Below are 12324 nucleotides of genomic sequence, written 5' to 3' on the forward strand. Positions count from 1 at the left end.
ACCTTCAACCGCATGGAAAGACTCGATTACCAGAGCATCTATGGAAAACTGTTAGAGAACTTGGTATTTGCTCATGCCTGCCAACACACAGAGGCAAGCGTGCTGGCAGCCGAAGGCAGAGGAAAATTCCAATTCTCTCCTCTCCTCGTGGAACTCCTGTCAATGGTCAGCATGGTGCAAACAGGGACAATCTCAGGTATATTACCAAATCGACCGCCACACACACACCGGACATGACATTTTGTCTGTGAAATGCCCACTCTATGCGAAACAAGACTCGAAATTTACGATCTTGTCCTCGAAAATGACATCGACATGCTGGCGGTTACAGAGACTTGGCTCACGAAGGAAGATACAGTTGTCATTAACGAGTTTTCTCCTCCTGGCTACTCCTTCATGAACTTTCCTCGAGAAAGCGACAGCCATAGTGGTATCGGCATCCTGTTTAAGTCACAGTTACATCTCAAAATCAAGGAGCTAGATCAGCAAACGACTACATTTGAATATGTATGTGTCAGCGATGATTCAAACAACTTGAACATTGTTGCTGTCTACAGGCCACCTCCTTCAGCAGCCAATGGTTACACAGTGACCGCTTTCCTAGAAGAAATTGATGATTTCCTCGGCAGCTTAGCGATGTTAACTGGAGATCTACTGGTTGTAGGTGACTTCAATGTCCACATTGATGTTCTACGAAATCGGGAAACTAGGCAGTTTCTGAGTTCTGTAAAAGCAGCAGGACTGCAACAGCATGTTACTGGACCTACCCACAATATGGGCCACACATTAGATCTGATCATGTCTCGAAAAGAAAGTTGTCTTGTGTCCAAATGTTCAGTGAGTGACAAAGCACTTTCTGATCATTTCAATGTGGGCTGCATCCTGAAGAGAGAGCAACCAGATCCACAGAAGAAAACGACAACTTCTCGTAACTTCCGCCAACTTGACAGGAAGTCATTTGGACAAGATCTTCTGACGACTCTCAGTGATTTGACTACAGATGACAGCAGTTCTGCCATAGACTTATATAATCAAACTATCAGACGCGTCCTCGATGTTCACTGTCCAGCATCAACACGCACAAGGAAGCAACAACCCTGCGTTCCCTGGTATGATTCGATGGTGCATGAAGCTCGACAGAAGCGTCGGAAGTTTGAACGAAAGTGGCGGAAGACACGAGCACCATGCGATCGCGAGCTCTTCGTCAAACAGAAAAACCATGCCACTCAAGTTATCCAGACGGCTAAGAGAAGTTTCTACACTGATGTATTTCTTTCGTCAAATCCAAAGAGTCTGTACACAACACTCCATTCTCTGCTCAGAACTGCAGATAATCAACAGCTACATGCTTCAGACGATGATCTTCAGCTGAGCAATGAATTTGCAGACTATTTTGATGATAAGATGTCCAGCATGAGACAATCCCTTGAATCCAGTACCTCTGGAAGTGTCTCATCGTCCACTGGTCCCATCATGTCTACCCTACAAGATAGTCCTGAGGATATGCCATCACTGACTGAGTTTGGCTATGTTAGTGACAGTGAAATAAGGAAGATCATTTTGAGAGCTCCCAGTAAATCTTGTGATATTGACCCATTACCCACCTGGCTTTTAAAGGAATATGTCGATGTTTTCGTACCAGTCATAAGTCATATTGTAAACACATCCATGAATTCCGGTGTATTCTCAGATAAACTGAAGGAGGCTGTTGTCTTTATTCGGTTGAAAAAGCCGTCACTGGACCAGAACGTCATGGAAAACTACCGGCGAGTATCAAACATCGCTTTCATGTCGAAAGTAACTGAGCATGTGGTATCTTCTAGGTTGACATCTTATTTACGTGATTGCCATTTGCATGAGGACTGTCAGTCAGCTTACAAGGCCTTCCACAGCACTGAGACGGCATTACTTCGTGTGAAGCAAGATATTCTGCAAGAGATTGACCACAAGAAGGCAGTCATACTTGTGCTGCTAGATCTAAGTGCCGCATTCGACACACTAGATCATTCGATCTTGTCGGCAAGACTTCAGTCTGATTATGGGATCAGAGACACAGCTCTACAATGGTTTACATCGTACCTTACCGGACGCTCTCTACGTGTCGTCACTAGGGGAAAGTTCTCTGAGCCTCATACTGTAAGATACGGAGTCCCTCAGGGCTCGGTGCTTGGGCCTCAACTCTTCACAATGTACATCAGACCTGTCGCTAATATCATCAGACGACATGGCCTACGATATCATCTGTACGCCGACGATACACAAATTTACTGTACTTTCGATCCACGCAATCCTGCCAGTCTGAACGAAGCCCGGACTAAACTGCACGAATGCATACATGAGTTAAGACATTGGATGGCGAGTAATATGTTGAAGTTAAATGAGGACAAAGCTCAAAGCATTGTTTTCTCATCTAGTAGACTACGCCCTACGGGAGATACAAGCATTCGGCTTGGAAACACTACTGTCAATGTATCAGACACTGTTAAAAATCTAGGTGTTCATTTTGACCAGATACTGTCGATGACAGATCATGTCAGTAGAGTGTGCCAGACAGCAAACCTCCATCTGAGAAACATATCTCATGTTCGAAAGTATCTTACAGAAGATGCATGTAACCATGCAGTGCGCTCTCTAGTTCTGAGCAGGCTTGATTATGGAAATTCTCTGCTGGCAAATATGAATGTCAGTGATGTGAAAAGACTCCAAAAAGTCCAAAATCGAGCGGCTCGCCTGGTGCTTGGTGTAAAGAGAAGATCCCCGAGTGCTCCTTTACTGAAGCAGTTACACTGGCTCCCCATCAAAGAGAGCGTATCGATTTCAAACTAGCCCTTCTTGTCTATAAATGCATGATGAATACCGCTCCTCAATACCTATCCAACCTACTAACCACCCCTACAGCCACCAGATGTCAACTCCGGTCACAAAATGATAAGACAGTCCTACAAATCCCACAAGCAAAAACCAAAGCTTTCGAACGTACATTTTCACATGCTGGATCTGTTGTCTGGAACACTCTACCAGAATGTTTTGTAATACAACTAACCTGCACATATAAATCGAATGTGATATATCTTCCAATGGTAAACGATACCTTTAGTGTGTTGCGTCAGAGTCAAATCTTGATTAATAATTTCATATATTTTTAGAATTTCTTGTACTGCTGTCTATCATATATATTGTCCTTGTTTAAACCATATTGAGGGTTTATTTATTTATTTTTTTTTTTTGGGGGGGGGGGGTGGAGCTCATTTTAGTGTCTGGGTAAGGACCGACCTTTGATTTAAAAAAGAAATGCTTCTGTATCAAAGATATGCTTTTGTATTTGTATGTTACTCTGCTGTTGTAGAAACGTGAATGATGATGGCATATTATGTGTAATAATATCTGATCCGTACATGTCCGTGAAAGCCCTTCTGATCCGAGCACCCCCCCCCCCCGAAAAATCCGACAATTTCTCAAAGTTGCTTTTAAATGTGTTGTGCGAAATTACTTTTCAGTATATTGTTCAAATAACACTGTCCAAAATGATTATTCATGCTGTATATTCACATTTCTGAGGGGCGCACATTCTACAAGACTTGTCTTTTTAGTGGGTCCCTCCATTTTTCGAATTATCCACAATGTTTACTTACTTCAAATCACTCGAGTTTTATGATAATGTGTAATTATTGCAAGGTGCTACAATTAATGTATATTCTTTTCATCCCACATAGTTCTACGCACCTGATTTTCTGTGATCAAAAAAGAAGATGTGATGTTTGTATGTTCTTGTCGAAAAATGAAATAAAACATTGAATTGAATTGAATTGAATTGAATTGAATTTACAAATAAGCATGCTGAAAGTGTATTCACTATGAATAAATTTTTCTTACTTCGTTTTAGGCTGATTTCATGTGGGTTATAGTGTCAAAATTGAATTGAACTAATGCCATTGGTAGATGCTTTCACATTTTAGATATCAGGATCACCCGAGAGTGGAAATGTTCATTTTCATTCCTTTAAGAGTGATCTCAGGGATCACTCAAAATGTGACGAGTGATCCCTAAGGTCACTCTAAAATGAGTGAAAATGAAAATTTTCACTCAAAATTCACTCCAATTTTACTTCAAATTTACTGATTTCCGTTATTAACTCCTTCAAAAATGAAACTTCCACTCGATTTTTTTCTTTTTCTGAGTAGAATATCACTGGTTTTAAAAATATCTCCATAAAGATCCATGACGGTTTGAAATACCACTACAATGTTCAAAATATATAAAAACTATAAATAGATAGCACAACAGACAAAATTGTACCAAAATTAAAATAATACATTTAATTTGGCGCAATAAACTATGTCAGCTTTGATGGCCTGCAATCTTGAAGTTTTTGAGTGATTGATCCAAATTTTGTTTTAAACTTTCTATAGCATGGTTGTTTCAAGCTTCTACCTCTACTTGTAAGACATTTTTTGCTTCATCTCATCTGCTCCAGAACAATCTACTTTGAAATGATAGCGATCGGCGTAACCTGAGCTACGACTTGGTATGAAAAGTTAGTTTACAGGCACAAACTCTTGTTTGCCAAAAAAAAGTCTGCGCGCACCAAGACTACTACACGCACCACTGGCACTGCTACAAGCGTCAGTGCCAGTGGTGCGTGTAGTAGTCTTGGCGTATGCAGACTCTCTTTACAACCAACAAGGTCTTGTCACAGCTAAAGTGGAAATTTTTACATAGTGAGTTTTCAAGTTTGAAACATTATAACTCCTGAACCGCATATGGTACTGACCCCTAATTTTCTCCAAATATTAATTATATGTTAAAAAAAATTCTTAAAAACGTTTCAAGATAATCCTTCAGTCTTTTTCTGATTTATGCTGAATCAAGCATTTTCATGATTTTCCTTTTTTCAGAAAAATATCAAAAAATGAGAATTTTTCCTTAAAATCTCAATTCAGTTATCACAATCTCCCACAAAAATGGTATCAACTTGTAGGAAATTTTATTCTCTTTCATATGACATCACATTTGTTGAAATTTGATGTTTCTATCAAATTCTATCTTTCAAATTGCAAATTCAGTAAATATGGCGGCCATCTTGGACGCCAGTTTGGATTTGGAGGCTTTCGCAACAAGTTTTTTTGAGGTAGACCAGCGTTATGTTGTTTGTTACAATAGAAATTTGAAAATAAGCATGGTCTACTTAGTTTGCAGAGAGAGTGGAACTCACTCGTTAAGTAAGCGAGTTTTTAGGTTTGGCCCTCCGGTTCTTCTGACATTTATTAATTTCGGGAGCTCCGTCTGGCGGCCATGTTGGATTTTCGCAATAAAAAAGAAACTGATTCTGATTTTAATCCACTGAATCTTATTTCTGTTACCATTTATCATCAAATAGAGTTTTAAAAAACCCATCCCCAGACAAATCTTACCACAGAAGGCACTTTTTAGGTCCTCTGGCGGCCATTTTGGATTTTTGGCGGCCATCTTGGATCTGGACAGATTTCAAGATGGCGCAGAAGCTTATTTCGTTAAGTATGGTCTAAAGTACCAGAATCAAGTGAGAGAAAAAGGCAGTTTTTGCCTGGCTCTGCCCTGTCTAATAGGTTTAGTTGAGATCACTCTTCAGATTTCTAACATTTTTGTGAAGTAATGAGAAATCAGTTATAAAATATAATAAAGCATGCATTTGTCTTCGGAATTAAATATTTATTAGATGAAAATAGGTTTTTGAAATGACTGACATATCTAATACAAACCGATATTAGGATACGACCTAACCTTTGGTCGTACTAAAATTTGGGGTGCAGCTTTTATTAGGATCACATTATATATATAGTTTTATTAAACAAACTTGGATTCCATCTCGAGTTGAATGGTCTTTCATATTTCATAAGTGGTTTCTCATTACCTTACGAAACAATGTGAATCCCCATCTAAACAAAAACTGTATTATCTTTTTAATGGTAAATGATCAATAGTGAATGGCATTTCATTCGTGGACTTGACTGGTAAATGGTGTTTCAATGGCACTTCATTGATGAATGGGCAATAGTGAACTTTATCGCAGTGTGCATACTAATAGACTCAAATTGTCAATCGCGTGTCGTGGAAGAATATTGATACAGTCTAATGATAAATGGTATTTTAAACGGTATTCTATGGTAGTGGTGATCGGCAAATGACAATTTAAGGCATAGTGTAGTGGTAGACAGTGTTTTCATGGTATCCCATTGGTAAGAGTCGCATTGTTGTTCAGTTGGCATTGTCTTAAAGTAACGGTTCTTCAGTTGTACTTCACGGTGTAAGATGAATGGTATGTGATGAAAAGTAAATGGTATAAAAAGGAAAAATGTTGGAAGGTTTTTCGATAGTAAGGTCTGTATGATATAACATGTTTTTTTTTCTTTTTTTTCTGATGCTTGTCTGGTTTAATTCATCCAATTCGTAGATAATCCATGCATGTATTGTTGACACCCGTTTATTGCATCTTTTTATGATACATTAATACCTGTAAAAATACGTAGGGCCTAACGATTTTCTTCTTTGCCATGGATGACATAACAAGAACAATCAGAAAAATAATCATTAAATGAGTCTGATAAGACATTTGCTTGCTAATGATTGTCTCCACCACACGCGGCAAACCCCAAATCATATGAATGTTTTTACAAGTACTTGTCACTACTATCATAATTATACATGTATATCTATATATTCATATTACAAGTAGGTATTAGTTATCACTGATTTGTCACATAATAGATTATGTCGTTGATTTACACATGTGAATAAATAGAATCAAACCAAAACTGAAAACTAAATTAAAAAAGTCCAAGAAACCTTCTGGAAGTTACTTACATCCACCCCCATTTTTTTAACTTTTAGTGATCTTCAATGTCTCTGAAGAACGAACATTCCACCTAGAATCTGGCCAGAGGGTCGCCATCTCATCCCTAATTATCCCCAACGTTACGACGCCAACAGTGACATTACCTGGATGGTGTCTGTTCCAGAGGGCTGTCTTATGACTCTGCATCTCGTAAGATTCAGAACCGAGCCTATTTATGATACGCTGAAAATAGCGGACAATCCTCACTTCTCTGGAGTAGCCAATCAGTTCTCAGGGATACGTGGCCAAATCAGACGCGACTTTGACTTCAGTCCTGTCTGGATCAGGTTCCAGTCTGATGGCAGTTTATCCGGAGTTGGATTCACTGCACTCATTTCAGCAACATGCACATATGGTAAGAACATAGCTGAAATAGCTTCACGTGGCTTTAGTACTAATTGTGACCGTGCACCTCAAAACGAACATAAAGTCGCACACACTGATTTTGCGTGAGGACTGAAAATAAGTGAAATGGGTCAACCTAGCCGAACTTGACTTTTTCATATTTTCTGAAAGAGCGGGTCTTCGTTTACATTATGCTAAAATTTGGTATCATAAAACGGGCATAAAAGTGTGTTTTTTTAGCAGTTTATCTCGAACATTTTTGGTAGAATAGTGTGATTAGGTATGTCTTTAGAATCTTTTTTTCATTTCTGAAAAACCTTGTCCACACTCTTAACTTTCAACTCTAATAACTTTTGAAAGGATAGTGCTACTGCTTTGAAAGTTGGCATCTATTATGAACAGAATGTGTTAATGAGGCATGTGTAATTTCAGTTTAATCTAATAATCTCTTCATTGTTGTTACTCTGGTGGTTTACTTCCTGTTTTTTGTCCCATTCATCGCTCAGCCAGCACGGTTTGGTAAAGATTAAGCGCTTGAATAGACACTGTACTTCAGAGCCTCTTTTCTCAGTTCACACTTTTCCTGAGTTCGTGCTTTCTTTCCAATATTTAGATAGGTTAGGAGAGTCCATTTGATTTGATTTATACATCATTTTCAAGCTTAAAGTCTGCTCTTTCAGAATATGGTCTTAACTAAAAATTCATATCTGGCGACTTTTTGTTTGTTTTGAGGTGCAGGGTCACAATTATTTTGAGATCAGATTTTGTTTTCTCAAGGGGATTAGCTTAGATTATCTGCCACATGATAATCGTTCACTTTCAAACCAGCCATCAGTCTTCTAACATATAAATGGAGGCTTCAATCAAATTCACATTTTCTATCAAAACACATAGTAAATATGTGTTTTCAATATGGTCAATATGGTTAAATGGAACCTTGTTTGAATATTTGTATGTGTGTGTGTGTGTGTGTGTGTGTGGTTTTTTTTTTTTTGGGGGGGGGAGGAGTATAGTATTCTATCTTGAGTAAGGCTGTATGAAATAAAAGGAACAACCTTTTCAGGAAGTTGGAGGAGATAGATTCGCAAACATATTTTTGAAATATACATAACTCTCGAGAATGGAATTCTACCCAATTTTAAGAGGGAATGCCACACCAGTAAAATGTTTATCTGCTAAGAAAGTGTAAAATTACTGAGTGTAACATGAAAATGTTATCAAAATCGGATGGAAATTGTACGTAAAATCTAAAAAAAAAATAAGTTCTTCCCCCGTAACAATTGGCGATACAGCCTACTGACCATTATTTTAGTACGGTAATCAGTCTGCCAGCGATAGCATTCTGTTTTACAGTTTATATTGCTGGAAAAAAAAATATTTATAACTCCATTGATGACATCTTCAGCTCACTGATATCCATCATTCATATCCATCATTTTCATTTGATTTTGATCAATGTTTTCCTGTTGTAATTAAAAAAAAATGTTCGCTCTTTTCACCTGTTTCAAGGTTACTTACAGGCCTAACTGCATCTGAAATTTTCCTCTACTGTGAGCTTTTGATACAGCAAATGGTAACACAACTGGCTGTTCTATCTATTTATTATGGGAACTTTATTGTCTTTTAGCACTATGAATGTCCATATTAGAAAGCATGCCGACATTGTGTATGATTACTTTCTTCTCTTGTGTCATGATGTTGTGATATTACAACTGTTATTTTTCATATTTATCTTTTTATATTTATACTATAAAAACAAACAAGGCGAGATTATGATAAAGAAAAAAAGAACAAAAACCACATCGAGAGAATTCATTAACATCGTGAGTTTGGTTGTCGGAAAATGGCATGCGCGTAGAAAGCCAGAATAGGCTTCTTATGTTGCACATAGTACGCGTTATAATTATTTAAAAATTACCTTAAAAAACAAAGCAAAGAAAACAAAGGACGGAGAAAAAAAAATCAAGTTAATCATAACCAAAAAAAAAAAAGAAAAACATTAAACACCATCATACAAATAGAAGAAAGACCAATACATCCATACATATATATAATCCAATCAATACTTACTAATCAATAACTTCTTCTACTGCCTTTTGAACATACATTGTGTTATTAAACTGTGTATTGAATTTGCTCAATTCTAACGTATTCCATAAAACGGGACCAGTATGACGCAACGAATGTTTATTGAAATTGATTTGACGATCTTGTATGATAATTATGTACATCAGAGTTCACAGAAAACATATTTTGTAAATAAGGTGAAAGAGTTTTAGCATGAAAACGTTGCATAAAAGAACATTATTTGCATTTTATTCAAATCTTGCAATTTAAGAGTGTGTAATGATTTAAAAAGTTTAGACGTTGATGCTCTATAATCTAACTTTGTACAAATTCGAATTACTTTCTTTTGTAGTATAAAAAGTCTCTGAGTTTGGCAAGATTACGTGTTTCCCCAGATAGAATTGCAATAAGATGAAACTGATAAGATATTAGCATTATAAAGAGCGAACAAAATGTAACTTGGCAAATCATATTTCAGTCGATTCAAAATTCCAATAAAACGGGAAAATGTTGTACAAACAAAGTCAATATGATCGCTCCAACTCAACTTACTGTTTAATACAACTCCTAAACAATTTATAGATTCATAAAATTTCAAACGTATATCACCAATTTTTAAAATCATATCATCAGTATTATACTGCATACCTCCGCGTCTAAAAAATACACATTGTGTTTTACTTATATTCAAAGTGAGCATATTGCACTTAAACCAATTATGTACTTGATAGAGATTTTAGTTTAAAAGTTCAATTAAAACATTGATAGCATTATGAGAGGCAAGAAGTGAGGTGTCGTCTGCATATGAAATAAAATGAGATTCATGGCAAGAATTGACAATGTCATTTATATAAATCAAAAACAGTAGAGGTCCAAGAATGGATCCCTGAGGCACACCCGTATTAATATTTCTAAAAGACGAATGAAAACAATCGTGAACAGTGAATTGTTTCCGCCCACATAAAAAAGGTCTAAACCACTTAAGACAGACACCACGAACGCCATAATATTGCAATTTTTGAAGTAAAATTTCATGAGAAAGACAGTCAAAGACTTTAAAAAGATCCATGAATATTGCCAAAATTTCTTTACCATCATTCATTTCTTGAATTATTCTGTCTTGTATCTATCGTGTCTGCTAGGTCAGCACAAAGGGTAGCGAGGTTTTCATAGTAAATCTTCCTGAATATTTTTGGCTTCTTACTGTTACGTCCTCTGGATACAATGATATATGAAATATTGGTAGGTGATCAGATATATCTGTCATCAGAATGCCTGACAGAGTGGAGATGGTGTTATCATTTGTGAATAATAGTATATTGTCGAAAATTGTGGCTGACGTAGCACTGACGCGAGTTGGTCTATCTACCAAGGGGTGAAATCCGAAAGAAGCAGTTACATATACAAACTCCAGTATTGATGAACTTATATCTTTTTTAGTCAAATCGATGTTCGATGTTATTTTATATTTTCAACATGGTAGATGTTGAGACTGACCCCACATCTCTCTGTCCAAGTGGATGGTTCCCAGCAGGGTCCAAGTGCCTGCAGATAAATAATAAAACCGGGTGGGTGGACGCTGAATTACAGTGCAATATGATGGATGAAGTGGAGCTAACAAACGGTGAGCTGAGGCAGCCATCTCTCCTCTTTCTGGAAAGCGACACAGAGTTTGACGCGCTGCAGCTTCACTTTGATGGCGTCTCTGCCTGGATACACTGCAACAAATTTGAGGAGTCTGAATGGGTGTGTGAGACCGACGCAAATGGCACTCGCTCCAATTATAGAAGTAAGGAAACAATTCTGTGCGAAGATGAATCCCTTTTCACGATCATGACAATGGTTCTGCGACTGCTTGCGATCATTTGGTCGCACAACATGCTGCAATGAGTATGCATAAGTTAAAGGTCCTTTTTCATCCCCTAGAAAACCTTTACACACTATTGATTTTCAACTTCAAACAACTTTTGAAAGGATTATGCTACAGCTTCGACAGTTAACCATTAGTCATGCTTATAATGTGCTTATAGAGTACACCAAATTTCAGTCTAATCCAACAATAGTGGCCGCTATAAAGTTTTACATCCTGTTTTTATCCTATTCATTGCACAGAGCACAACTAGGCAAGATTAAACACTTGAATAGACACTGAACTTCATAGCGTATTTTCTCAGCAGACATTTTGTCAGAGTGTGTACTTTCCTTTCCACTATTTAGATAGATTAAGAAAAACCATTTGTATTGAGTTTGCACCATTTAAAAGCATAGAGTCGGCTCTTTTGTGAATCTGTCCTTTCCTAAGAATGCATGTTCAGATGTGACCTGACATGATCACCTGCAACGATTGCGAGTGAAAAAAAATAATGCTCCGTGCGGTCGCAGACTGGTCAGACCAATACCATCGTGAAATGGTCTTAACTGCGCATTCTTTATGTGTGCCCACATCATATTATGATGACTTGCCTCCTAATTAAATAATTTTACGAGAGCCATCATGTGATCATTTTTCTTTCTTTTCTTTTCCCTGGGCATAAGTGTACTGGTAAACTGTACTAAAGACTGCTTTGATCGTTTGCGCCCACCTGCATTGCCTGTAATGGGCTGGTTTATGTGTGCAGTAGACAAAAAGATCCGTCTGTCATTTTATTTATGTATTTTTTTTTTTACGTTATCCCTCTCCTCCGGAGGGAATCCGTCAAGCCAGACGCAGTCACCGCGGAACATACACACGTATATCCCCGACGACCAGATACAGACCAATCTTTCGGTCAATGTGTGCAGGTGCAGTTAGCTTGGAGTTATAGTTCTATTCCTTGAAATCTTCCGAAGATCGCTGCCATGGAAATAAAGTCGTATCATGTCTTGTTAAGCAAATAATCAACAAAACTTGGTCGACATCAGTAAATTATCCGTAACGCAATTAACTCTTTTTTAATACCCTAAAGTACACTTCCTTTCGCCTCGTGTGTTTTTTACTGCTAACAAAAGTCAATGCTGAGTCTTTGATGCCTGTGCCATGAGGTGTAATGTGTATTGTATAC

At 37.5% G+C, this 12324-nt stretch overlaps 1 protein-coding gene across 1 annotated transcript in view; it reads left to right on the forward strand.

Moving 5' to 3' along the window:
* The first annotated feature begins 315 nt into the window (after positions 1–315).
* Positions 316–12324, forward strand: part of LOC139708446 (uncharacterized) — a 38596-nt gene continuing 26587 nt past the window's right edge. Inside the window, exons 1-3 of the mRNA XM_071620397.1 lie at positions 316–2189; positions 6889–7226; positions 10767–11072. Of these exons, the coding sequence (XP_071476498.1) occupies positions 316–2189; positions 6889–7226; positions 10767–11072 (2518 nt within the window). The remainder of the gene's footprint in view (positions 2190–6888; positions 7227–10766; positions 11073–12324) is intronic.

Source organism: Diadema antillarum, unplaced genomic scaffold (genome assembly GCF_040938485.1).
Source record: "Diadema antillarum isolate AM-2024a unplaced genomic scaffold, OU_Dant_1.0 seq00001337_RagTag, whole genome shotgun sequence".
Lineage (NCBI taxonomy): Eukaryota > Metazoa > Echinodermata > Echinoidea > Diadematoida > Diadematidae > Diadema > Diadema antillarum.